The sequence below is a fragment of the Periplaneta americana genome, chromosome 3 (assembly GCF_040183065.1).
Source record: "Periplaneta americana isolate PAMFEO1 chromosome 3, P.americana_PAMFEO1_priV1, whole genome shotgun sequence".
NCBI classification, from domain to species: Eukaryota; Metazoa; Arthropoda; class Insecta; order Blattodea; family Blattidae; genus Periplaneta; species Periplaneta americana.
In genome coordinates this window covers 35940594-35967504 of record NC_091119.1, presented here as the reverse complement: position 1 = coordinate 35967504, position 26911 = coordinate 35940594, and the positions used below count along the sequence as shown (strand labels likewise).

The following is a 26911-nucleotide window of genomic DNA, read 5'->3' as shown; positions in this document are numbered from 1 at the left end:
GTCGTCTACGAGGAGAGAGATCTGCGATGATGAGGCGATAGTAGCGATCCTAGTGGTGAGCAACTACCCATGTTTGCATTTTTACTACATATTGAGCTTCGCGACTGTATATAGTAGACTGTGATCATACCACAGTCTAGTATATAGTCACGAAGCTTGAGTTGTGAGGGTGCCCCTGTGATCATACCGTGAAAACAAAGATATCCAACTCTAAAACTAATCGAAGTCTGTCGTCTTTATATGAACTCTTGTGTCTACATCCCTTTAACCACCGAAAATGTCTTTCTTCTTATAATAATTAACCCTGTAACGGATGGGTTAGGCCCCTCAAACCAGACGAGAAAACAACTCTTCTAAAATTTACTTAACCTCTACGACACCCCCAATCATACTGAGTTATATTTGAATGAGAAAGGAAAGTAGGTAAGAGAACAGGCATCTGCTGACATTTGTTAGTAATATACAGAACTAACATGACATTTGGAAGTCTAAGAGACCCAACCCATCTCTTACAGCAGCGGTGACCAAACTGAGTATCGTGATTACATCGTGTAATCAAAGACATTCATACTGGTAATGGGAGTTTCTTGTATATTGCTGTCTCACTCACGTATTGAAGGTAAGCAGTGTCGGTACCATGTCGCTCTACAAACCCTCTGTGTCTAGCAGGAACAGAAGGTTTCGTACAGAATGGGAAGAGAAATTTATTCGCTGTTCTGTGGGAGAAACTGTAATATGTTGCTTTGCGCAACGATTCAATTAGTAATAGTACAGGGACATCATTTTATTTTTACTTGCATTTTTATTGTACCTGCATTTCTGAATGTACTTCACTCTCACCCCTTCACTAATGTCCTTGCTCCCGTCAGACACACAAACTTACGGCCGCTGTTGCATTCGAAGTCTTCAAGCAGTGAAGTAAACACTGCAGTGTATAGTGTGTTTCAGAAATATGATTGCGTTTTCTATAGAAGAAAGAACCTATATTGATAATATCGTACTAAAAAATTATATTCAAGAAACGATAAATTCAATTTCAGAGAATATGCTTCAAAATGATTTTAATAATATGCGTACTGAATTGAAGCCTGCATTGTAATGAACGGCAACCATTTTCAGCAACTTGTTTAAAAATTCAGATTAGCTTTTTTGAATTGAGGTGGCTAGAAGCAAAGGAATGCTAGTGACATTTGTAATAACATGAGTTAAGTGCATCCAGTGTAAGCAAAAGTATCTAAAATTTTAGTGGCAAAGGGATATTTTAATCGCATCACACATTAAAATTTAAATAAAAATTTCACCGATTTTACGAAAGCTTAAATATTTAAACCCCATTTTCTCAAAAGTAACTTAAGTGCACTTACAGCCCTTCACTTATGACCCCCTAAATTTAAATGCACTCTCTATATTGTATGTTAACACCAATAATTAATATGCTAAATAAAGTAGACATTACATAACGAACATAGCCGCCTGAAAAGTTGAGTTTTTGAAAAAAAATGTTACTACTCTACTGTATTTTGATAAATTCCGTAAAAGTGATGATCAAACTGAAAATCGTAATATCGTATCTCCCTACAACATAAATGGATACACTACTTTTCTCTCCTCCTATACCTAGTAAAATGATTTGTTTACATATTGCACTAGTAATATCAAACTCCTGTAATGGAAGGGGGCAACAGTGTTTCCGAGTATAGCCAGGTTAATGTTAAAAATGTTGGTAAAAATAAAGTGATGTCCCTGTACGAGTATATAGAAGCGACATTACAGGGCATTGCGCTAAATACACAGGCATAACAGGTGTTATTATTATTAATCAGCAAGTGTTACCATAAATCTTATATACGTGTCTGAATATATAGGCCTACATCTTCCCTTTAAGGATAAAATAATTACTAGACTAGGCCTACACGCTATATCTCCATTTTGATTTTTTTTTTAATCTTGACTTATCAGTTATTTACTAGTATAATAATAATAATAATAATAATAATAATAATAATAATAATAATAATAATAATAATAATATTAATAATAATAATAATAATAATGGTAATTCTAATAACAATACTGACAGCATTACCAGTAGCAGCAGCAGTAATAATAATAATAATAATAATAATAATAATAATAATAATAATAATAATAATAATAATATGGAGAAACTGATTGAATATTACGTGTTAGTGTAGTACTGAAACAAGTTATTAAACTCCAAGAACGAAATCAGCCATAAATCATCGTCAAGAGAATGATCTAAATAAAATGTATAGAGCCACCGGTGTAGCTCAGTCGGCTACGGCGCTTGGCTGCTGATCCGGAGTTGCGTTCGGGCGCGGGCTCGATTCCCGCTTGGGTTTTTCCGAGGTTTTCCTCAATCGTAAGGCAAATGTCAGGTAATCTGTGACGAGTCCTCGGCCTCATCTCGCCAAATATCATCTCGCTATCACCAATCCCATCGACGCTGAACAATCTCGTAGTTGATACAGCGTCGTTAAATAACAAAGTAAAAAAAATTGTAAGGAAGCCAGCTAATTAGTGGCGAACGAAATAGCTCGTTCTCTTAAGCCTTCCAACGAAGAGTTTTATATAAGCGTAATGATCAAGGTGGCTGAAATAATATGTCCAATGAAAGTTGGTTAATTTTGAAAAACTGCGCTTTTTCGAGTAAATATCCAGAAGAGAATTCAGGAGATTTTTGATTGTGTTCATGAGGAATATTTATTAAAAAAAAGCAAGAAAGTTTATATACCCTATATTTTATTGGCTTCTGATGACAGTAGAGACTGATACAGCAAAGCTTGCGATTTTTATTAGCGGGTTGATGATGGACTCTATGTTAGTGCACGAACCGCTACTGGTTGTAGTTTTCATGCCAAGTACCTCTCCCCCGTCTCTCTACTTCATAGAATGTCTCTCGCGTGTAATCACTGCCGTTCGAGTTTTGGTCATCGCTGTCTTACAGGGTTAAGCCCGTTGCTTACGAGATTATACAAGCTGGCGCATAGCACGATCGAGAGTAGGTCTCTGTGAGTCATGACAATTTCTGCCGCTAGGTTCGCCTCTCTGCCCTATGAAATGATTAATAGTACCATTACAAAGCATTGTGCATCGTGAAAATAGTTCGATTAATTGTGCATTACTCATTGAGTACGAATATTACAAATATGCCAAGCATATTACAGTGTTATTTGAAGTTTGTTCAGCTAAGTTATATTCGAAAATTGTCTGTGTTTTGCTATGTGAAGAACTCTGTACCAACAGGTCGTATCTTTATAGGTTAAGGTAAATGTCAAAGTTCTCTCATATAACAAGCAATACTATGTTAAAAGTGGCGAATTGCATTTTCCGACTCTCGAATGATGTGACCCGAAATGTAAAATAATTTCATGCATTGTTTCACTTACCAAGCATTACTGATATAGGCCTAATGAAAATGTGAACGACGTGATGTAAACATTGAAGATAATGTTGTTACTGTTTTCCCTTTCTCTTTTAGAAAATACCGACAAAAGTAATGAATTATCTTCATGCTGTACTTGTTAGGTAATTAATGTGTATGTCTGTATTTTAGACCTGTGTATTGTTACGTAATTATCAGTGAATTAGGTTAGAGAACTTAACAAGGTTAGTATGAGATTAGGTAATGCACCTCAAACTGGTAACTAATAATGCTGCTGCGAAATAGGCTGAGGTGGTTATCGTGTGAATCAAATTATATCTAGAATATCTAGTTTTATTATATACGGATACGTAAAGTTTTTTTTTTTTTGTTTGTTTTAGCATGTGTTTGTAATTTTGTGAGGTTATGTCTAGCCTAATTTATTTTTATTCTTGTATCATTACCAGTACATTAATTTATTTTATATTCATTTCAGGTGTTACGGAGGTGTTACATCTATGGTGGCAACTCTACTTATGTTAGGATATGAAGTAACAGTATATATTCAACTTCATCATTTGCTAAACATTAAAGAAAACTGTATGTCTTCGACTCATTCCATCGTCATTTCTTCTTATGTATGTGAACCACGTTCATTCTAAAAGTGCTACATTAAATGAACACTATAGACAACGTGATGGAACAATTTACAAGTTACTGTTAAAGTGCTCAACATTTTCAAGTGGTGCTATACCCATTGTTTCAAAATGTACATACATATTTTTATATTTCTATAAGAGGTGTCATAAATTATTTCAGCATATTTGTAAATTCTTCAAAATTAATTCTTCTAATTAATACCATAAAGTAATGAAATACTATAGGCCTAGCCTAGGCCTACATGTGATTTTATACTACCGGTATTGATGTTGATCTTGGTAAATTAATCCAATTTCACAGTGTTGTCTTTTGTATTGTGGTTCATAACAATTATAACAGTATGTACGTGGAAATGTTTTTAAAATAATAAATTCTAGCTCATGATTTTAAGTGGTCGTTTCAATGGGAGGTTATATTGGAAAGATGATCACAAATGGATAATTTACTGCAAGATACAAGAACTGAATATAAGTGAGTGTTCCGTTGAAAGTGAAAGTGAAAATTTCGTTTTACAAGAGCTAAGTAGGCGTAATATTTATTTTAGAAATTATTTGAAAGCTACAGAATATGAAGAATAGACCTGTAACCATAGAAATCAACTGCGAATGGTGAGTGGCCAGGTTTCATTAATAATTGAAAGGAAGTAAAAATTATTTTCTTCTTATCATCCTGTTTTCAATATTTAAATTTAAGCACCTTTCTCTTCCTTGTTATTTCGTGAGAGATTACTTCATACTATCACATAAGCTAAATTTTTTTCTGTACAGATAATAAAAATTACATACATAAGTAGGCTACTTGAATACTGACGATACAAACTTCATATACATACCTCACCAGGTATATTCAAGAAGACATCTAATGTACTGTAACCAGCACATGATTAAAATACTGATCAAATGTCCAACAGTTTCTTATTGCACTCTTCACTTCAAAAGTTTGGCACATAGTTAATGAAAATCTTGATCAGGAAATCATTCATAAAAAAGTTAAATGTACACGTTTAAAACTTTCCTATAACATAGGGCATCATTGTTACTTTTAAGTTTTAGGAATGTGCGCTTATAACTGTATCACAATCTGAAATAATCATATTTATAACACGATAGTAGATAGTCAGTGGCTTCACAAGTTTTCCCAAAAGAAAGAGGGACATTTCCTCATCTTTACATGTGTCGCACTTCAGTTCTTGCGAAAATCTTGGCTTCAGAAAAGAATACTACAGCGTTTACTATTATTATGCTCAATAGATTAATCAGTAGGCCTATAGAAATGTTTACACCACTGCAAGAAAAAATCGCGTAATAATTATACTTCTCAATTATTGTGCCGTTCGTATTTTTTTTAAAAGAGAGGGAAAAGTTACGCCTTCTTGCAAATGCTTAATTATGAATTCAAGGAAATTAAAGATAATGCAGTACCTTAATTAGTGGCAATATCTTATTTAATAACAATATTAATACTATTAGGTGAAAAGGGGTAGGCTATAGTGCATATATGTAAGATGTCAAGTTAATTTATTTCCGGAAATGTTTGGTGTATGAACTGAAGTACAGAGCAGACAGTTCCTCAGTTTATACGTAATATGTTTTAATATCAAGAATGACAGCCTTTTATTGTAATATAATTGAGGAGTAGAAGTTTGCAAATTACGTCTATTGTCCATAAAATATTGTACGAAGCATTTAATAAGCAATGGTGAGTCCTTTAAATGCCCCAAATGTCAATGTCTTTTAAGTGTTCTGCTATGAATATATAGGGCAGAACAGCGCTCCGAGCGGCGGAATTGGCATTACGAGGGAACCACTTCAGACTCGTTTTTCAAGCTCTATGCGCCAGCTTGTATAATCTCGTAAGCAACGGTTAAGCCTATGTCCTATGTATACACCAACCAGTACTGTAGGTAGTTAAGACTTGAACTGACTTGCGTGCAAGAAGTGGAACTGTGATTATACTAGACAGATTATTTTAAATTGCGAATACAATATGAGCTCAATGTAGTTACACGGCATACAACACATTCAAGTTCTTGCCACTCTTTCCTTATTTCTGTTCAGGGATACAATTGCAGCAATGATCCGACGTCTTCTTCAAGCTCTTGAGGCAGCGTTGCATATTGAAGTCCGTATGGGCTGAAGCACTCGACGGGCAGATTGCTCTGCGCGCGGGTTACCTTTCATCCCCTCCGATGCAAATGTCCATTAAGTGTAGCAGCGATGTATAGAACAAGGAGATAATACTGTCCTTAATATGTGGAAAGCATGTAATTATTAAGAAATGAAGTACAGTAGAACTTGGTTATAACGACATCCAAGGGACCTTAAACATTGTTATGAACGAGTGTCGTAGTAACCGAGATTCACATTATCAATCTAGTGATGTGGAAAATGAAAAATAACAAACTTAATTAGACTTATGTATTGACTTTTAAGCCTACAATGAACAAAAATAAAATACACGTAGGCCTAAAATTATAAATAAAGTATTCTGTATTAAAACAGTTTGTTCAGTACTCACCAAACTACTTTACTTAGGAGTGAAGTAATCAGTCAATTTACTCTGTTGTCTTCTACTTGCCCAATACACACTTTCTAGGGCTAAATTACGTTCTATGTTCATAATTTCAGTTGCAATTTCACTGCTCCCTTCCCTAGCTTCATAGAACATGTTCATAATTCTAATGACTTCTAAAGCGTCACTCACTTCTTTTAGTGACCATACTGCGTTAAAACGCGTGCACTTAGTGAAAACTTCCTGTCGAAACTGATCTAATACCGCATGAATTCGGGCAGGTTACAATGGGGTGGGGAATCTCTGCATTCCAGAGGTCTATGACAAAAGGAGACTGTAAAGAATTTGTCAGGGTCAGATTTCAACAAAGTATTTCTTAAAATACTTTGGTTCTTAGAAAATCTTATTTCAAACTGAGGTTGAAAATGACGTTATATGTGAGGTAGACGCATATGCGTTTGTCGTATTAAGCAAGGTAAGAAAGCATGTGTCGTATGGGGAATTAGTTTGGACCACAGAATATTTGAAGTTACAGGCGAGGTGTCGCACAAAACGAGGTCGCTATAACCAAGTTCTACTGTATTCAGAGACGCTAAATGTAAATGATTCAACATAAATTAGAGCTCTTCTGTGGCCCCCATTCCGTAAATCCAGGAAATTTGCAGCTAGAATTAATTTATCTTTCACATACTGCACTGACAAAGCCGAGATTAAGAACCAAGATATTCGATCATAAGCGCACTATGCTTAGATTTGCTTCTTTAAATAACATTTTGCGAGCACGTCCAAACCAACGATGTGGTACAGGGACATCATTTTATTTTTACTAACATTTCTGATATTAATCTGGCTATACCTTTGAATCAACGGTTGCTAACCCCTTCCACGACTGGAGTTCGATGGCGTAATATACAAACAAATCACTTTACTAGATATAGGAGGGAAGAAAAGTAATTCATCCTTTTGAGTTTGATAATTTTCATTTGGTTTTTGTTTAATCAGAATACATTACAGTATTAACAAGTGTTTTTATTCACGAACTGAGCTGTCCATACGGACGTATTTATTATGCAGTGCATATTATAGTGTCTATAGCACATTAGCGTACACTATAGAGAATGTAGTTAAATTGAAAAATAATCATAATATGGATATTTAAACACATTTTTAAAATGGTGGCGGTTCATTTCGATACAGGCTTCAGTTCTAATGTATGTAATTCCAATTATCAGTTTCGTCCTTCGTACTACTAACTCATGTTGAAATAATTCTGTACCTACTCTGTAAAAGAGTACCTTACGTACTGTAAATTCAATCTTCACTTCTGCTCGATCCGAAAAGATAAAATTACTCAGACATGCTATTTACTGTCCGTCCAAGTGGTTATGTTGCAGGATCGTAGAAAGGAGGGAAATCACGTGACAGTTAATTACTTAACGAGGCCCTTTTAATTAAGTTATTTTAAACAGTTGTATGGGAATAATATTACGTATATGTCCAATTCCTAACAGAAATTAATGTTCTCTGAAAAGAGCTAAGACAGCCCAGCCACTAGCCTTTACCGAGAGGCGAATAGAAACTGGTGAGGAAAACCGGAATGCGACGTAGGCAAATGGACGACAGTACCTTTGCGAAAATGATGCAATATTGAAAGCTCTTTCGTCATTGGAACACGCGAACATATTTTTGGAACGTACTGTGACGGTAAGGTTACTATGACTGTATATGCGGTCTTGGATCTGTGTGGAAGACGGTTGAACTTCATTAGTAGAAGGGGTGGGAGTGAAGTACATTCAAAAACTCAGGTACAATAAAAATTGAAATAAAAATAAAATGATGTCCCTGTAGATGGTCAATTCGGAAATGTCTACGAAACAATCTTTGTACAGTTGTTATTAAATTTGTTTTCGCAAGCTGCAGAACTCAAAACGATTTATGTTGCAGAGTTGCCATTTTTTGAAAGAGGTATCCCATGGCAACAGAAATAAGCTTTTCGAAAGAACTTTTATTATTATTATTAAATTACGTGTACCATGTTGTCATTAACAGTACTAACATTTTTTTGGAACACGTGTTTGTTGGTATGTATGTGTATTATACAGGAACATTATTTTATTTTTTTACTTCAATTTTTATTGTACCTGAATTTTTTAATGTACTTCACTCCCACCCCGTCTACTAGTAAACTTCCAACCCTTATCCACAGAGAACCTAGCGTATACAGTCAAAGTCGCCTTACGGTCATAGTAAACACAAACAGTACTGAAATATGTTCGCGTTTTCCAGTGACGAAAGAGCTTTCAATATTCAATCATATTCTTGCACAGGTACTGTCGTCCGTTTGTCTACGTCGCATCCCGGTTTCCCCCACCCGCTTCTGCTCGCCGTCTGTAAAGACTAATGGCTGGGCTGTCTTAGCTCTTTTCTGAACACAATTTCCGTTAGGAATTGGACGTCTATGAAATATTATACAACTGTTTAAAATAACTTAAATAAAGAGCTGAAGCCTGTATCGAAATGAACGGCCGTTTTCAAAATGTGTTTAAATATTCATATTATGATTATTCTTAAATTTAACTTCATTCTCTAAATTGTACGCTAATGTGCTGTAGACAGTATAATATACATTTCATAATGAATACGTCCGAATGGATAGCTCAGTTCGTGAGCAAAAACACTTACTGTTAATACTGTACTGTATTTTGATTAAACAAAAACCTAATGAAAATTATCAAACTCAAAATCGCGATATTTCCTAGTTTACGTAAATGGATGAACTACTTTTCTTCCCTCCTATACCTAGCAAAGTGGTTTGTTTGTATATTACGCCAGTATCATCGAACTCCAGTCGTGGAAAGGGGTAGCAAACTGTGTTTCCGGTTCTCAAAAGTTAATCCAAAGGTATAGCCAGGTTAATACTAGAAATGTTAGTAAAAATAAAGTGTTGTCCCTGTATAATTATATACGTGCATTCTACTGTATATGACAGTCATTCTCTTTATGATTAAAGTTATCCGCAATATTTATTCTCGTTTGAGAAAAGGCCCAGACTTTCAAATTTGTTTTTATCGACAAACACGTACAAATCTGCAAATCTAACACCAACCCAAAGAACCACAAGTTATGAAAGGTGGTCACAAATCACATGTGCATATTACTCACACGCATAAATCTATATTTAGTTTTTTATCCTACACATCAGTCATTCTCTTTACGACTAACCTTCCAATACTGTCAGAGAGAATGCTTTCACTAATGCCAGGAGTCTAGACAAAGTTCCAAAATCTTGTATAATTCATAATTAATTTATGTAATTGCATTAACTTATAATTAAAATGTCAATTCACGTATTATATTTACATTCAAATGTTATAAAATGCCATGTTCCTTCGTTGACAACGGTATCGCTCAATTCAAATCCAACAGTCAACTGGGACGTTTTACTAGTCTTGATAGAACTTAGCTTAGTTTGGTTTCGTTCCAAGTGACTAGTGTTCCATATGTTTACAACACTTTTTTTTTAAATATGTGTAAACGTGCAATATTGCAAACAGAAAAAACCACGCCAGAAGAAACAATTAAATGGTAGTCACCGCGACAAAGTTCAATGCAGTATTACACTACAGAATATTAAGATCAAGTTCTATTGAACTAATTATATACGAAATACGTCAACTTACAAAATAAAACAAAGCAAAAAGACTCTATATACACATGCAATTACTCATAGAAATAAAAATACGAGTCCCTAATCTACAACATTTGAAGATCCGTTGTCACGAGACTTTAAAACAAATTTACTGAAACTATATTTCATTAAAATATCTTCCTAACTTTTACATGAACATAATTTGCACAACTGCACGTGACAGGCCTACAAAAAATTAAGTCTGTTATTGACGAGTTCAAGTAGATTGTATTTATTCGGATGAAAATTGAACTAAAGTTCACATTAAAAAATGAGCATTTAAGTCGCACAATACATAGTTCTCCTACAACTTATTCGTATTGGGAAAGTTAAAAAAATTGACCCTACAACGCAACTTCAGATTACAGCATTTAACCCTAACAAAAACATTAGGTTTTAACATCAAATATCAGAAGTTGAGTTTAAAAATAACATAGGCCTATATGTTGGACTAAAAAAAACTTGATATGTAATTAAACTCGCCGATTAAGCCAAAATTATAAGATACTATAAGAATTTATCTTGCCGTGAAGAGTTTGAAAAGTTTTCACCTTCTAAGCCAAATTCACCATTGTTCATTTCCTATTAAATAATTGATACTGTACATAGGTCACAGAATAGATAAATCTACTGAACCAGTTCGCATTAGAAAACGTTACCTCGGGGGGGGGGGGGACTAAGAGCCGGGATCGGAACTTATCAAAATTATATAGCATGTAACTCTAAAGACAAACAGGTATATAACAATAATCACACGTTGAATTAAAAAACCTAACAAGTTTGAGGGAAAAAAAAATCAAGCTATGTAATTAGTATATTAAACTCACCGATTAAGACCAAATGATGCGAGAGTATAAGAAGAATTATCATTACACCTAGAGTTCGATGAGTTTTCATCTTCGAAGTCAAATTCACAAGTATGTCCATATCCTATTAAAACCCCATTTCAACTACTTTCTAAACAACTTTTAACAGAACCATGCTTCGGCACATCTGCAGGTGTCAAGCCGGAAACTGCTCTTACAGCGCCCAAGAAGACGTCTTTCGTTCACGAAGGACCCACGCGTACTACTGGCACACACATTTCAAATTTGGTACAAGATTCCGCCCTGGCGCGCCAAACCTCACGTAGTAGTAGTTCGTATTTCACCCTACAGATGGCAAAATGTTACCACCTTTAACAGCCAGAATACTCTTGATGTAAAACATAAATGTCCCCAACCCTTACCAATTTCCCCTCAGCTATTATCCTGTAACAAAAAAAAAAAAATAAAATCTCTCTAGCGTCTACGCATCGCGCGCGCGCAAGGTTGTGGTCTATGGTTTAGTGTATAAGAAATAGACTTTCGTTTTTCTTATATTAACATTTTAATGAACAGTTCTGGATTCAGGTTTGAACTGATGCACATACCAACGCAGTTACAACTTTTTACAATACGAAACTATAAGGAACTGGGAAGTAAAAAAAAAAAAGAACTACACAAAATGTTTACAGCAATGAAATCTTTTGACGAAGACGGCAGTTCTGAGAGCTGTAATAATGAAGATAGCACTTGAAATCTTCAATAGCCTGTTTATCTTAATTTTTATTTCATTTTAATAGCACTGATACAGTAAAATATGCTGCTTATTTCAAGGAAATACAAAAATTCTTTCCTTTCCCAAACCATGAAAAAGAAACTCAATACTTTTTATATTATTATCTCATCGTCCTTTAAAACTACTATTACATAATGTAGAAATTTATTTTACACAAGACTTAGAATATGGCTATGCTTCATTTACGTAAGACAGCATCATGCAATATAATACGGACATTCAAAGAGCAATTGCCCATTCTGTCCACGGTACAATACAGAGAATGTATTTTATTTTCTCCTGTAGATCCTCTTCTTTCGTACCATTTCCTCAAATATAAATCCACAATTTTCCTGCAACAATATACAGGCAACACAAAAACACAAAAACAAAAGAGATCGACTTTTCTATACATCACAGAACAGAAAGAAGTATAAAAGGCAGTATCAAAAATTGAAAGAAAATAGGGAGATTAGACAAAGTTTACTTTATGTAGCATTGCAAAATTCCTCAGCAAATAAACTCAGAATGCTAAGACTCTAAGAAACATTTCGCAAGCACAAAAGATACTATCTACCAAAGCAGTTTTTTGCCAACTCATACGTTTGCCACACATTGCACAGAGCATGAAAGAATTTTTAACACACGAACAGCACTGAAAGTACCATCTGAACACAAAAATATATCTTACAACAAATCAAATCGTGATCATATACAATGTAATATAGTCAGCTCAATGAAATGTGGGCTAACCCTACAGCTTTACTTAAAAAATTACAACTTCTTCCATCACTTACTTGTTTCAATGCAGACTACGTCGTAACAGCAACAGCATCTTCTTTAAAGTCAACAGGATTCTCAAAACCTATAATTTAGCCCAACCCGAACTTTATTCACTGGGAGACACCAGCAGAAAACCACAAAAGAATATAAGATTCTAACCTACGTAATATTACTTGCATTTACAAATATTCTTCCTCGACATTTTCAAAGCAAACCGAAAACATTTCATTTCTCTTTGTAAGGCATAGATACAATAAGCCAACAACCAAGTACAAGAATCACAATTTTCGCACAATTTTTCATTATAAATCTTAATAACCTTGATTCTCCATCCATCAAGAGACGTTAGTCACATATTTAAAATAAGTCCAATTAAACTCACGTTTAAACTGTACCAGCAGCACGTGATCATGTGAGACACGATTTAAATCTGTGACCAACAAAAGAAGCAGAATATGAGACAAACCAACACGGCACAAATTATACACTCATAACAATAGATGATTAATGAACAAGTAAATTCGCAGATAATTTTTAACCAATGAAATTCAAGACATTTCTATATAATGCAATCATTTCAAATATAACCAGACTTACATGGGAGTGGAATGCAATCGCTGTCTCGCTTCATTCAATCGTTTGTTTTCTATGTGAACAGAACAACTAAACATATTTCACCGTGGAGCAAACTCGCAAATGAAACCCCAAGAAAACATATCAAAAGACTCGCAAATTAAGACAATGACAAACAGCAATCAAATGCACATTTTTACGACACTACAACTCAACTGAGACAATTTTAGTAATGGAGACAATAGAGAAATTCAACCATGACTGGCATTCCATTCAATAAATCATCAAAAAAATACATGCTGAAAACATAAATGGTGTTATTCTGCTTCGGAACTGCTGTCGTATCCAAGGAGTTGCACTACAGATGTATTAAAAAAAAGTTTCGAAACCCTACACAAATCTAAGAGAGCTAACAAAATAACATTAGAACCCTATGTTACAGAAATTATGAATGAAACCCAAAGAATCCCTCATCCAGTTCAGTACTTCATTATGGGGAAAGGTGATTTTTTTTTGCAGTAGGACAAATAATCAGAAACTACCTTAACCCTACTGGAGTACATCTCATATAGAAGTGTTTTGGGTTTCATCCTGTATGTACGCCATTTTAAAGCCTATATATCACATTATCAGTAAAATATATTCCAAGAAATACGGAAATATACAAAATGCATTTTCAGTTTGTGGGATGGAACCAAGATGAGGTGCCAGGTTGTGTTCAAAGTCAACATACTGTGTGTAGGACAGATTTATATACCAAATTTATATATTTTTCAGCATAATGTGGGCAAATTACTCTTGGCTGTGTAAATTCACAGCCTATGAAAAAGAAACGTCTAAACTTTTGATACAAAAGACCACAACACATACAATGACACTATTTTAAGTCACTCATTGAAGGACTAGAAGTGTGTAAGTATCAAATTGAGAAAAACGCAATTTTCTCGAGGAACACAGGTGTTTTAGTATGTTAAAAAGGGGGGGGGGGACAGATAACGTCACATTATACAGTATTGAAATAAAATTTAAATTTTAGTAACAAGGAAAGAAACACATGCTCCATCAGAGTTGAAATATTCAGTTAATACTTACCTTTTGTAAGTCATCCAAATATTACATGGAATTCTTAAGATGAATGTCTCAAAGCATTTTTTGAGCAACTCTGTATATCAATTTAACAACAGAATGTCGCATATAAAGTGACCTACAAAATACATTTCATTCTGAAAGATGTTAATGGAAGCAAAACATAAAATGAGCAAACATGTTAGATGTTAATAATTCAACCAAAAAATATGAATCGTACTCATTTAAACTGAAAATAATGGTATCTGTGAGAGAGAGAGAGAGAGAGAGAGAGAGAACAGACCACTTTGCTGGGCACACAGAATTTAGTGAACTGAAGTACTGTATTTCATCGCGTAATCGTTGCCATCACAAAATGGCCGCACCCTTATTTATAGACAGACTGATTAGGACTTTAAAAATTTCACCGCATAATCGTAGCATGGATATTTTTACTTATCATGATCAAGAATTACTTTAAAATAACGTGCCACCACTGCAACATAAAAGTATCTTTACACAGGATCGAATGTGCGAGAAACAGTAGTGGCAGCTGATGGAAGTGATTGGAGTGGAGGTGCGAGAAGTTAGCACGAAGTCAATAGATGCCTTGGGTTGGTGGTTGTGATTGGTGGTTATTTACATGTGTTCAAATACTTTTTTTAAGCCTAGATCAATGATCTTTCCATAGACTGGGCTAATAGTCAGATGATATCGACTTTAGTGTATCAGATGTACCGATACACGTGGTTCAACAATACTGTGGATGTTTTTAGTCAATAAAAATAGTTTTTTAATTCAACAGCACAATAATTTTAATTTTTTAAGGTATTATTCACGTTATGGTTCCAGCACTGCATACTATTACCGGTTCCTCTCCTTCCCCTTCTGCTACAAATCATGCAATTTGACCTTCCTTGCTCGCACACGCCCCCCAGAGTTGCCAGATGTCCTGATTTTCATATAAAAAAATCCCGAGTCCCACTTCGATTCGAGGCAGGATGCATAAAGTCCTTCCTTTAGAAAATTAACATCACTTGTATAATTTCAGCATTACCTACTTAACTATTTTCTTCTATGCCTATATAATTACATTAAATTTAAGTTAATTTTCTTAACAGTGTAGGTTTGCACATTGGAAAAAACGAATACTTTAACAAATGTAATGTTTATGATAGTGAATTCAGTGGTGAATGTATTTCTAAACATTTAAAAAGATCTGTTCATCAGAAATGCATGGCAGAGAATGGAAAAACTTTGTTGAAAATGCTAAAGTCCAGTGATAAATATGTATATAACCTCTGAAAATGTATACTGTAAGCTAAATGATGGGTTTGGAACAGTAATATCACAGTCTACTATATACAGTCGCGAAGCTTGAGGTGATTTTTTGCAAATCTCGTGATAAAGCGCTCCAAGCGGTTAGCAACTAGAAACAATAGACTGTCCACGGTCGACTTTGGACTGTGTCATATTTCCATCGAGTGCTAGCTCGTTTCGTATTTCACATTGATGCTTGTGAAATGTTCGTTATTGGTTGTAATGAAAATGTTAATGGCTAAAATACAATAATTGGAATAATAATATTTTACTAGAGACATAGAAAAATTAAGTTTGTTTTAACGAAATTTATTGATCACGTTTTATTTTCAATTCTGGTGGATTGTTATTGCTTAGGCCTACTTTTTTTTTTTTTCAAAGGATATATTTTTAATTATAGCTGTTAATTTTGTTGTTATTCTTATTTGTTACTTTACTAGAGACGTAGAAAAAGTCTGTTACAATAAAATTTATTGATCACGTTTTATTTCCAATTCTGGTGTGATTATTATTGCTTAATCTCATCCCACTTTGTTAACTACGTAAGCCTACACTACAAGTACCGGTACACGTAAGTTACTCCATTAATTCATATTTCCATTATTATTGTTGTAAAGGGAAATGCAAATTAATATTTATTGGTTTCATAGTTAATTATCGCTATAATCTTGAATGAGTGAAGCGATTATAGTAAATTTCAGTTCGTTTTGCACAAACAAAAATAATATTAACCTATTTCTTGCAAGTATCTTCGAGTTTATGGTGGAATTTAATATACTTCATTAAAATAATAAATTAACTTTATGCATTTAATATTTCAATAATGGAAGGAAGATGTTAATTTTTCCAAAAGAACACAACAAAAGAGTAACATATTTTGTCGTCTACTAGGAGAGAGATCTGCGATGATGAGGCGATAGTAGCGATCCTAGTGGTGGGCAACTACCCATGTTTGCATTTTTAGTACATATTGAGCTTCGCGACTGTATATAGTAGACTGTGGTAATATGCCAATTTTTTACAGAATAAATGAATGGGTTATTTATGAAAGGGCCTAAGTCTTGAATACTAAATTGTTACCAATTAAAGAAAAACTGCTTATAAGTCGAAATTTTGAAATTAAGGCTGAAATAAAAATTGTATCAAATTCTACAAAGCATTTAGAGTGTGAAACTTAGTCTCTTCATATCTAAATCGATGTATCTACACCCAAAGAGCAATTATTACATTACAAACTCATTTTCACAAAATAATGACTTAAGCACTTTCATAAATAACCCATTCAAATATGAATTTAGATATCGATAAATTTTATGTTATTTTAATCAATTAATAAACATTGAATTTAAATATTTTGCCACATGTGACGCCATCTTTTGGAACTTGTCCTTTACAATTAATAATGAACAGCTGGAGAAATCTATGAGACAAAATATTCAGTAATCAAGTTAATAATTTGGCGTAACGTATTATTGCTACAAGTCCTTCAGAAAGACGCCAGAGAAACGTGATGTAACTTACAGCCATATAAATATTGTTTTGTACTTGAAAACCTGTACCTACGATATTTTTTTTAATTGCAATTTTAAGATTCATGTTATTTTCTTCAACTGCATATGAATCTTCTAGGTTCAAAACCCCCTAAAGACCATTCTGTTCAGAACTGAGTTATGCTCACATATTGCTTGCCAAGAATGAATTCTAATGATTTATATAGTTTGAATTCAAAAAGCCACTAAATTTGAAGCAACAGGTTTGTTTTAAGTCACTGTTAGGTTGAAAATTCTATTTGTCACCAGTTACTGTCAAAATTCTTTAATTTGTGAAAGTGGATATAGAGGATTTTGAGTCTATAGGATTCATATAAAGGCATCACTTTTTTATAGTCACGAAAATGTCAACTCTACCCACCCACTCTTTCTTTAAGATAAAACTAAGTGCTGTAGATGATGGAAAAAGGATGCCTCTCCTTGGTAGGTCTAAAATCTGGCAACCCTGATGCTCCCATTATGTGTTAGCTAATCACTGAAAGTTGACGTGACCAGTCATCACCATTTTAATTTATTCTTCACATAATGGTTGCACCATATATTTTCACATATAGAATGGGTACTTCGGTACATCATAGAAATATAAAATAAAAATAAAAAATGCGACAATTATGTGATGAAATACGGTAACTTTTTTATGTATATTTCTTCCTATGTTCCTACGAAATTATAACAAGTCACATATTATATAGATCTAGGTTGTGAATACTTTTTAAAGACGTTCAGATGTAAGCAAAAGGAGATTTGTAGGAGGCACTTCAATTCTGGAAAAAACGTATGTTCTTTAAATAAAACGAGAGTATTACAACACATCTTATACTGCATTACCAACCACCATCCATTTCACAAATGTACGCCTAGTAGACTATTCTCAATTTCAAGAAAGTTATTTCATCTGTGTAGGCTAAGAGCATCTAACACCTCAGTCTTTCAGATATAATGTAACATTATATGTACATTCCTGTCTTGCTTTTATACTTCATTATGTAACAATTTTCCAGCATTCACCGAAAGGTTGTCCAACTCTTTGTGCTCTTTATTTTCCTTATCAAGACAGTTAAAGGATGGTAGAAACCACTTTACATTTCAATGCATGTTGTACGTCAATAACAGAAAGCTGGGATTATTCACATACAAAACCACATGCTTTAGTATAATAATTCCATGTAGCAGAGCCAACAAATTTTTATATAAATCTGTCCCAAATGTCAACATCAAAAAGTTTCTCTCATATCCACAGAAATAACAGACACATAGAGGATATCATGTTTCTACAGAACCACACAATGCAAAATCAAATATTCTCTTGTACGGATAAAATTGGAAAGACAATGGCAATTTCCTGGAGCCAGTCATGGAAATCTCTCTGCAAGATAATGCTGATGTAAGTCTTATCCCAAAATTTGACAGAAATATTCATCCGTTTCAAATATCACTGCTGTCTCTCAATGGGATCTACAACAACAAATGCAGATCTGCAAAAGTGAGCAAATCTTCGGAAGTTTTGTCTTAGTTCCTTGAATAAGAGTCATTATTTACCAGAGTATGCATTATGTATCCTTTCATTTTATTATTTTGTTAAAAGAATTGGTTATGCAGAAGGGCTCAAACAAATCATAATGGTACATAGGCAGCATGGTTGCAATAATTCTGTAGTCTGTTGAAATTTTTCATCACGCATTCATCACAGAAACAGCCCTCGGGAGATGAGATGGATGGGTAGGTCCAAAGCCACTACACAGGAAACACGAGGATACAGAGCTGTTCTGCAATATTTGGCAAGAATATTATTATATATGTTATGCAACATACTTATTGTACTGGAATTATGAGGAAATGACACATGCCAATAATGCGTCATCTTGGTTTACATGACTCACTGCGAATTACTACAGAACATAAAAAAATGCAAACATAATTATACCGCAGTCTCCTATATACAGTTGCGAAGCTTGAGGTGATTTTTTTGCAAATCTCGTGATAAAGCACTCCAAGCGGTTAGCAACTAGAAACAATAGACTGTCCATGGTCGACTTTGGACTGTGTCGTATTTCTATCGAGTGCTAGCTCGTTGCGTATTTCACATTGATGCTTGTGAAATGTTCGTTATTGGTTGTAATGAAAATGTTAATGGCTAAAATACAATAATTGGAATAATAATATTTTATTAGAGACGTAGAAAAATTAAGTTTGTTTTAATGAAATTTATTGATCACGTTTTATTTTCAATTCTGGTGGAATTATTATTGTACTTTTTTTTTTCAAAGGATATGTTTTTAATTATAGCTGTTAATTTTGTTGTTATTTTTATTTGTTACTTTACTAGAGACGTAGAAAAAGTCTGTTACAATAAAATTTATTGATCACGTTTCATTTCCAATTCTGGTGTGATTATTGCTTAACCTCATCCCACTTTGTTAACTACGTAAGCCTACACTACAAGTACCGGTACACGTAAGTTACTCCATTAATTCATATTTCCATTATTACCGTATTTGCTCGCGTAAATTGCGCCCCCGCGTATTTTGCGCACCCTACTTTTTAAGGGATTATTTTGAACTTTATTTTTGCTCCATGTATTTTGCGCACACATTTTTTTCAGTGTAGTAGGGATTTTCCTTCCCTACAGTCCATCGTAGGTCATTCACCAGCAACTGAAGTACCTGCTTCAGAAAGAAACCCCAAAGTCCTGCTACTTTAACAATGCTTGTCCTTGGTAGAGACAAGTTACCGGTATAGAAAATTTGCCCTACTGTAAATACCTATACATATACTAATTGAGATAAACTGAGAACAGGCCCTCTTATTTGAAAAATCCGCATATTTTACGCACCCCAATTTTTCAGTGGTCAAAGTTAATTAAAAAGTGCGCAAATTACGCGAGCAAATACGGTATTGTTGTAAAGGGAAATGCAAATTAATATTTATTGGTTTTATAGTTAATTATCGCTATAATCTTGAATGAGTGAAGTGATTATAGTAAATTTCAGTTCGTTTTGCACAAACAAAAATAATATTAACCTATTTCTTGCAGGTATCTTCGAGTTTATGGTGGAATTTAATATACTTCATTAAAATAATAAATTAACTTTATGCATTTAATATTTCAATAATGGAAGGAAGGTGTTAATTTTTCCAAAAGAACACGACAACGAAAGTGTAACATATTTTGTCGCCTGCTAGAAGAGAGATCTGCGATGATGAGGCGATAGTAGCGATCCTAGTGGTGGGCAACTACCCATGTTTATATTTTTATTACATATTGAGCTTCGTGACTGTATGTAGTAGACTGTGATTATACTAAATTCTGTAACATAATTTTGAAGTTTCCTATGACAATCAGCTTATGAATAAATATGTCATCTGCTCGTACATTTTCCATTCACAATAGTTTTAAAATAAGAATTACCCCTTATATGCACCAAAACGCGAAAATTTAAATATAACGATGTGTAACTTACGTTCGCACAAACATGCACTCTCCCACACAAGCACACATACTGTACATGTAAACCAAGTGAGCGTATATTTCAGTCAGACTGGCATTTGTTATCACACTCATGAAAATGTTCTAGAACTTGAGAAAGGAATGAAGTAAAGTAATTCAAAACTGTCTTCTTTAGACCCATCCCTTGAAATAAGATATATTTCTAATTGTCCCAAATGTGTCACAGGTTGTTTTAAAAGCATTTGGTGTAACATTCAGATAAAGCCTTTTCTATTGGAAAAGGCTGGAAAAAAATACATGCACAAGAAATTCATCATTTTAATTATAATAAAAAATTAAGAATAAAGATTACACTAATAGTATTTTAAAGATAAAATTAATCATATAATCATATTGAAGTGAATGCATTTGCGACAGAATAATGAACACCATTTTGTTTTATTATCATCTAGTCATTTGGTAATAAGGTACTTCATTATAAACTACTCTAGGCTATTTGCACCAACTATAACATGTCATCCATGGCCAAAATGAGACATAAACAGCAATAGACATTGTCTTATTGCTCTTATGCTCTGAGGTATAAATGAATGCCACACCTGTACCATTGAAAATACCAATTGACAGAGAGGATTTTGTACAGAAATTTTTAAGTTAACTTTATTGCACAATTTACTTAACAATCGTAGTCTAACACTAGAGACTTAATAGGTTATTGTAAACTTACAAAGAACAGGAGGAATACAGTAACAGCTGTGGCCTCCAATAGTTAACATTTCCAATTTCAGTTTTCAATTACAATGTGCTTTAATTTTAAGTGATGGTGCAAACAATGGTAACTATCCACTACCCAAAATATAACTTCAGTCCGAAATATTTAAATTGCAGCAGAGACGATAGAATATTACAGTGAATATAACATAATATTACTTTAAGAAAACTTAAAAAAAAATGCTGAAATCACATTTTTGGAGCAGTTAAATCTGAGTAGTGGATAACTAGATTTGTATCATAACTAATATATTACCTTTGTTTTTAACTAGAAGAGTTGTTTCTTATTTCAATTTTCCTCTGTGGGCTGGGAATGGAATATTGTTGCCATCCCTACGTCTCTCGCTCTGCACTTCCAAGTTCCAGGATCGACCGAATGTTTGAACGCCATCAGTGTCGCTAATTCCAGTACCTTTTCGCACGCATGATTATCACACACTACAGAATTGCCAGGGTCAACTTCACACCTTCCGCGAAACGTTACTGCCCTTTCTCCATAATACACACATACATACAGTAGCATGTAAGGGACACAAAAATAATACAGCAATTCTAACAGCTAAACATTACTAGTTAGTCGAATTAGAAATTGCAGGTATCACTCTATCATATAGCTACACTTTTACCCCTGCCGTGTGTGAAGTAACCAACAGAAATTAAACATATTGTCAAGAATCACCTCAATTAAACAAAAAAACAAAATTAAACAAATTGAAATACTTTTTATATCTTATACTATTGTTACATATAGCGAAACACAAAAATAAAGTCATTACACCCTTATACATAGGGGAAGTGAATATGGCAGGGGATAGCAGCATTTATAATGAAAATACACTTGCCATTCCTAACAGTTTTTGTCACCGTCGGTTCAAAAAAATTTAAGAAAGAAAAACCATACGAGACATGCAAGTAGATGTAGATAAATCAAGAAGTATCCTACATTCGCAAATTGTCCAACTATAGTAATGACTCACTCAGCCCTCACAAATATTTTCTAACAGTACACAATATACGTAAAATCTGTGGATGTTCATATTTGCGCTATTCTGGATAGGGGGCATTTCACATTTTGAGTTTTGGTCAACCAACCACAGTGAAGATGAAATTATCTGAAAGGAAATGCAAAACACACAACATATATGTAAAATTCCTATCAAGTACGCTTATTGTCCTGAAAATATTAAGAAAGTTTGTTAGTAACAAAATTTATAATCCATATTCTACATTAAACAAAACTACACTTCTTTTTAATTGTGTAATGATCCTATTTAGTAATGGATGATCTCAAGGAACAAGATCTCTATTACATCTGATGTAGCTGCCCCTATTCCTATGTACATTTCCCTTCATTATTTTTACACTGAATGTAGCTACATTACAATGTGTTCATAAATAACAAGACAAATCTAAGAAGTAAAAACATTATCTTTTAACATAAAATGTATTGTACAGGGACATCATTTTATTTTTACTAACATTTTTAATATTAACCTGTCTATACCTTTAGAGAACCGAAAACACCGTTCACTACCCCCTTCCAGAACTGGAGTTCGATGATACTGGTGTAAAACACAAACACATCACTTTACTAGGAATAGGAGGGAAGAAAACTAGTTCGTCCATTTACGTAAACTAAGAAATATCGCAATTTTGAGTTCGATAATTTTCATTAGGTTTTTGTTTAATCAAAATGCAGTACTGTATTAAGAATAAGTGTTTTTACTCACGAACTGAGTTATCCATGCGAACATATTCATTATGCAGTGTATATTATACTGTCTACAGCACATTAGCGTACAATATACAGAATGAAGTTCAATTGAAAAATAATCATAATATGGATATTTAAACACATTTTTTAAAATGGTAGCCGTTCATTCCGATAGCCTACAGGCTTCAGTTCTTTTGTGCATATTACCGCACTATAGACTATTGCATCTAATTCCAATTACCAGTTTCGTCCTTCATACTAGTAACTCATGTTGAAATAATTCTGTACCTACTCTATAAAAGAGTACCTTACGTACTGTAAATTCAATCTTCACTTCTGCCCGACCCGCACAGATAAAATTACTCAGACATGCTATCTACTGTCCGTCCAAGTGGTTATGCCGTTAATTACTTAACGAGGCCCTTTTATTTAAGTTATTTTAAACAGTTGTATAATATTACGTAAACATCCAATTCCTAAAAGAAATTAATCTTTTCAGAAAAGAGCTAACACAGCCCAGCTTTTACAGAGGGGCATGCAGAAGCAGGTGGGGGAAATCGGGATGCGACGTAGGCAAACGAACAGTACCTGTGCGAAAATATGGTTCAATATTGAAAGCTCTTTCGTCACTGGAAAACGCGAACATATTTCTGGAACGTACTAACTCAGTGCTGTTTACTATATGCACCCTTGATTCTGTCTGGAGGACAGTTGGAACTTCATTAGTAGAAGGGGTGGGAATGAAGTACATTCAAAAACTCAGGTACAATAAAAATTGAAGTAAAAATAAAATGATGTCCCTGTATAAGCCACTGTCAAGTGACTCAAATCTAAACAACCACCAACCACACATCACAGCAGAGTAAATCATTAGAGAGACATCCATTACAAATAGAATCACGTGAAAACCTACCTGCACACCAACACCATACTCACCAGTTTGCGTGACTGCTCCTAATACAGATTAGGGAGCCAACCCAAATCATCTGGTGTTTTGTTTTAGTGCGTGACTGATGGTGAAAGTTTGAATGATCCCCACATACCCGACCTTGGCTCGCTAGATTTCTGGAGCAGGGGGCACAGCAAGCATACAAGAACCACAACGTAGGAAATGGTATCGCTAAGGGTGTGCAATAAACATTTTAGCAAATGTGTACTGTGAGGTATACATGTACTCGAAAGCCATGTTAACAGACAATGAAGGAAAAAAAAAAGTTCTATAGCAAACTCAAAAATCAACAAAGCCATATTATGACATTTAAATGCATATTACAAATTCATATTTGTATGACCCCAAAGCCGGGGACAGATGGGGAGTGCAAATGCTGGTTCTAAAAACAAACATAAATGCCGTCATTTTTCACACACAAAGACTAAATCACATAGTACATTCTCTCCTCTTTAAACATGATAATCTCAACTCTACTGGCAATTTAAAAGTGTGCAACTTAAACATGACCACAAGACTAAAATACGACGATATAATGTCTCGTGTTTTACCTGCAAAAATTAAGAACACTGTTAAAAAACTTGTGATATCTTAATATAAACAGTGTAGCCACAAGTCTTTGTGTCACAGGTTAAACATGTATCAGATATAACATTGAAACACTGTAACAGCTGACATTTGATATGCATTCAGTACAGTTCATGTTCCAATATGTGTCCAGTAATTTGAGGATCTTTATTGCATCATCTCTTTGAGCACTCAACTTTATAAGACAACTGAAATAATTTTGAAACACAAATGACGTCACAATTCCGAAGTCGCTTCACGAGTTTGAAATTGGGTTACTTGAACAAGAGACTGCGGACAAGTTATGTACAAATGGTTATTAGAGAACTAAAAGAGTCGTGCTATAGTATGTTACACAGTGGAACCTCGACAAAAAAGAAAATTTACGAAGGTAGGGAAGCTTTGGCTATTTCAGTCAGAAGAGTTGCCTCCATTCTTCTTGTATCAGTTGCACTGTACCAGTCTGCTATTGTCATCCGTCGCTCATCGTTAATTTCCAACTTGGAGAGCAACTAAGGGATATCAATTCATTTGGCATGTCAAATGAATCCTGTTAGATATGTTAACTAAAAAGTTGATGTGTCAAAGATGTCACAGCTTCTTGTATGCATCACACTTTTCACAACAATTCAGTCCCTCATGTTACAAATAAATGTTTTGTATTTTATTTTCTTGAACTATTGCTCAAAAGACTTACATAATTTAATACGAATCAAAAAAAGTATTACTTATAATCTCGAAAGTAAGAAGTTAGATTTTCTTTATAGTTTAAGCAGATGTATGCCACTAATTTTGCACCAATTCATATAAATAGTATTCATCTAACAATTTATAAATTTTTCATTTATAAAAATAATCTGTAAGTGATACAAACATTAACTATCAGCGGTTTATGATGCCATTCCTTCCTATAAACAAAATTTTACTGTTGCACACTTCCATAAAGTTAGTGAATTTCTATAGAACTAGTTACATGTAATCCTTTAAGAAACAAGGATGATTTAAAACTTGTGACCAACAAATCTTTACAGAAGGTTCTCCATTACATATATCTGGTCAGAGGAGATGGGAACTTAGCCTTACAGCATATGAAAAGTAAACATTATTCTATATTCATATATATAAAATGACTAAAATGATAAAGCAATGCAGATACCATATGCATGACGACTTGCAAATTTATTTGCATTTCCATCCTGGCGAGACTAGTGATGCGTAAATAAAATAAATGAAGACTTGAATTCGATTTCACTATGGGCACACAAATTTGGATTAAATCCAGAGAAACTGCAATCAATCGTAATGGGACTAATCGTCCATGTAGCATAGTAGTACTATACCACACATAAAATTAAATGGGATTATTGTTACATACAGTGAAACAATTAAATACCTTGGCATTTTTATGGAGAACGATCTAAATTGGAACACTCACGTAGCACACACTTGCAAAAAATATTTTCTCTACTTCACTTCTTGACTCATATGAAAGAATTTTTACCACTTAATCTAAAGAAGAATCTTATCTTGTTATGCCCGTTTTGATTATTGTGATTCCTTGCTAACTTAATCTAAGTTCACTCTTAGCTGAGAGACTATAACGTGTTCATAATGTGTGCATACGATTCATCTACAATGCTCGTAAATTTGACCACATAACACCTTCCTCCAGTTACTTTCATGGGTGCATCTGAAGGAACGATACATTCATTCTCTCTTCTATTTAGAATCATGCATACTTCTACTCCGAATTATATGCTATCGTGCTTTCAATTTCTTACAACTCTTCGAAACCGGCATCAAGCATCATCCTCCTACACTGTAGAAATACCGTGCTTCTGAAATTCGTTACTTAAAGACGTCAGGGACTGTTGGACTTTATCACAACTCAAAATTAAATTGGAAAATTTTGTCTTTATTTCATTGTTTTTAGATATTGCTAGAAGTGTTAATTTGTGTTTTTTACTCTAGATTAAAACTGAAAGTTTCTCCATCTTGAATCTTGCGTACACTACTTTTAACACTTAAATACAAATGATTAATAAAATGGCAGACTTACTAGTGTTAATTGTATAAGTACATGTGGCTTACAGCTGATGATGTACAGTATACACCGAAACAGCTGTAAGCCACACGTGCTTATATGAGTAACACTAGTAAGTTTGACATTTTATCAATCATTTGACAGTTTCTTGTTTATGTTCGTTAATTAATTAGGATATAATTAATTATAATACTTATCATTTAGAGTTTGTGTAACTATTACCTTTGTATATTTTTGTATGGCTTTATTTTGTTTATAGTGTGATACTAGAATAAATAAATATTGCTAAATCACGCAAATGGATA

The 26911-nt window shown here is 33.9% G+C and overlaps 2 protein-coding genes and 1 long non-coding RNA gene across 20 annotated transcripts in view; 1 reads left to right on the top strand and 2 right to left on the bottom strand.

Moving 5' to 3' along the window:
- Window positions 1-11328, bottom strand: part of Hasp (Hig-anchoring scaffold protein) — a 797842-nt gene extending 786514 nt beyond the window's left edge. For 12 of the 13 annotated variants that reach the window (XM_069820300.1, XM_069820301.1, XM_069820296.1 and 9 more), the window contains exon 1: window positions 11072-11327. In XM_069820300.1, coding sequence (XP_069676401.1) covers window positions 11072-11171 — 100 coding nt within the window. In that variant the 5' untranslated portion in view covers window positions 11172-11327. Of the gene's footprint in view, window positions 1-11071 lie in introns of all 13 variants that reach the window. The other variant, XM_069820307.1, reaches the window with a different exon arrangement.
- On the top strand, window positions 3071-4709 carry LOC138697098 (uncharacterized). The gene is made up of 2 exons (XR_011331516.1): window positions 3071-3288; window positions 3882-4709. It is a non-coding gene; the product is annotated as an uncharacterized lncRNA (long non-coding RNA).
- A 9537-nt stretch (window positions 11329-20865) lies between the features above and the next one.
- The window catches only part of Psi (P-element somatic inhibitor), a 122783-nt gene continuing 116737 nt past the window's right edge, over window positions 20866-26911 (bottom strand). For all 6 annotated transcript variants that reach the window (XM_069820310.1, XM_069820316.1, XM_069820312.1 and 3 more), the window contains one exon: window positions 20866-22444. The gene's annotated coding sequence lies outside the window, so the exon portion shown is untranslated. The remainder of the gene's footprint in view (window positions 22445-26911) is intronic.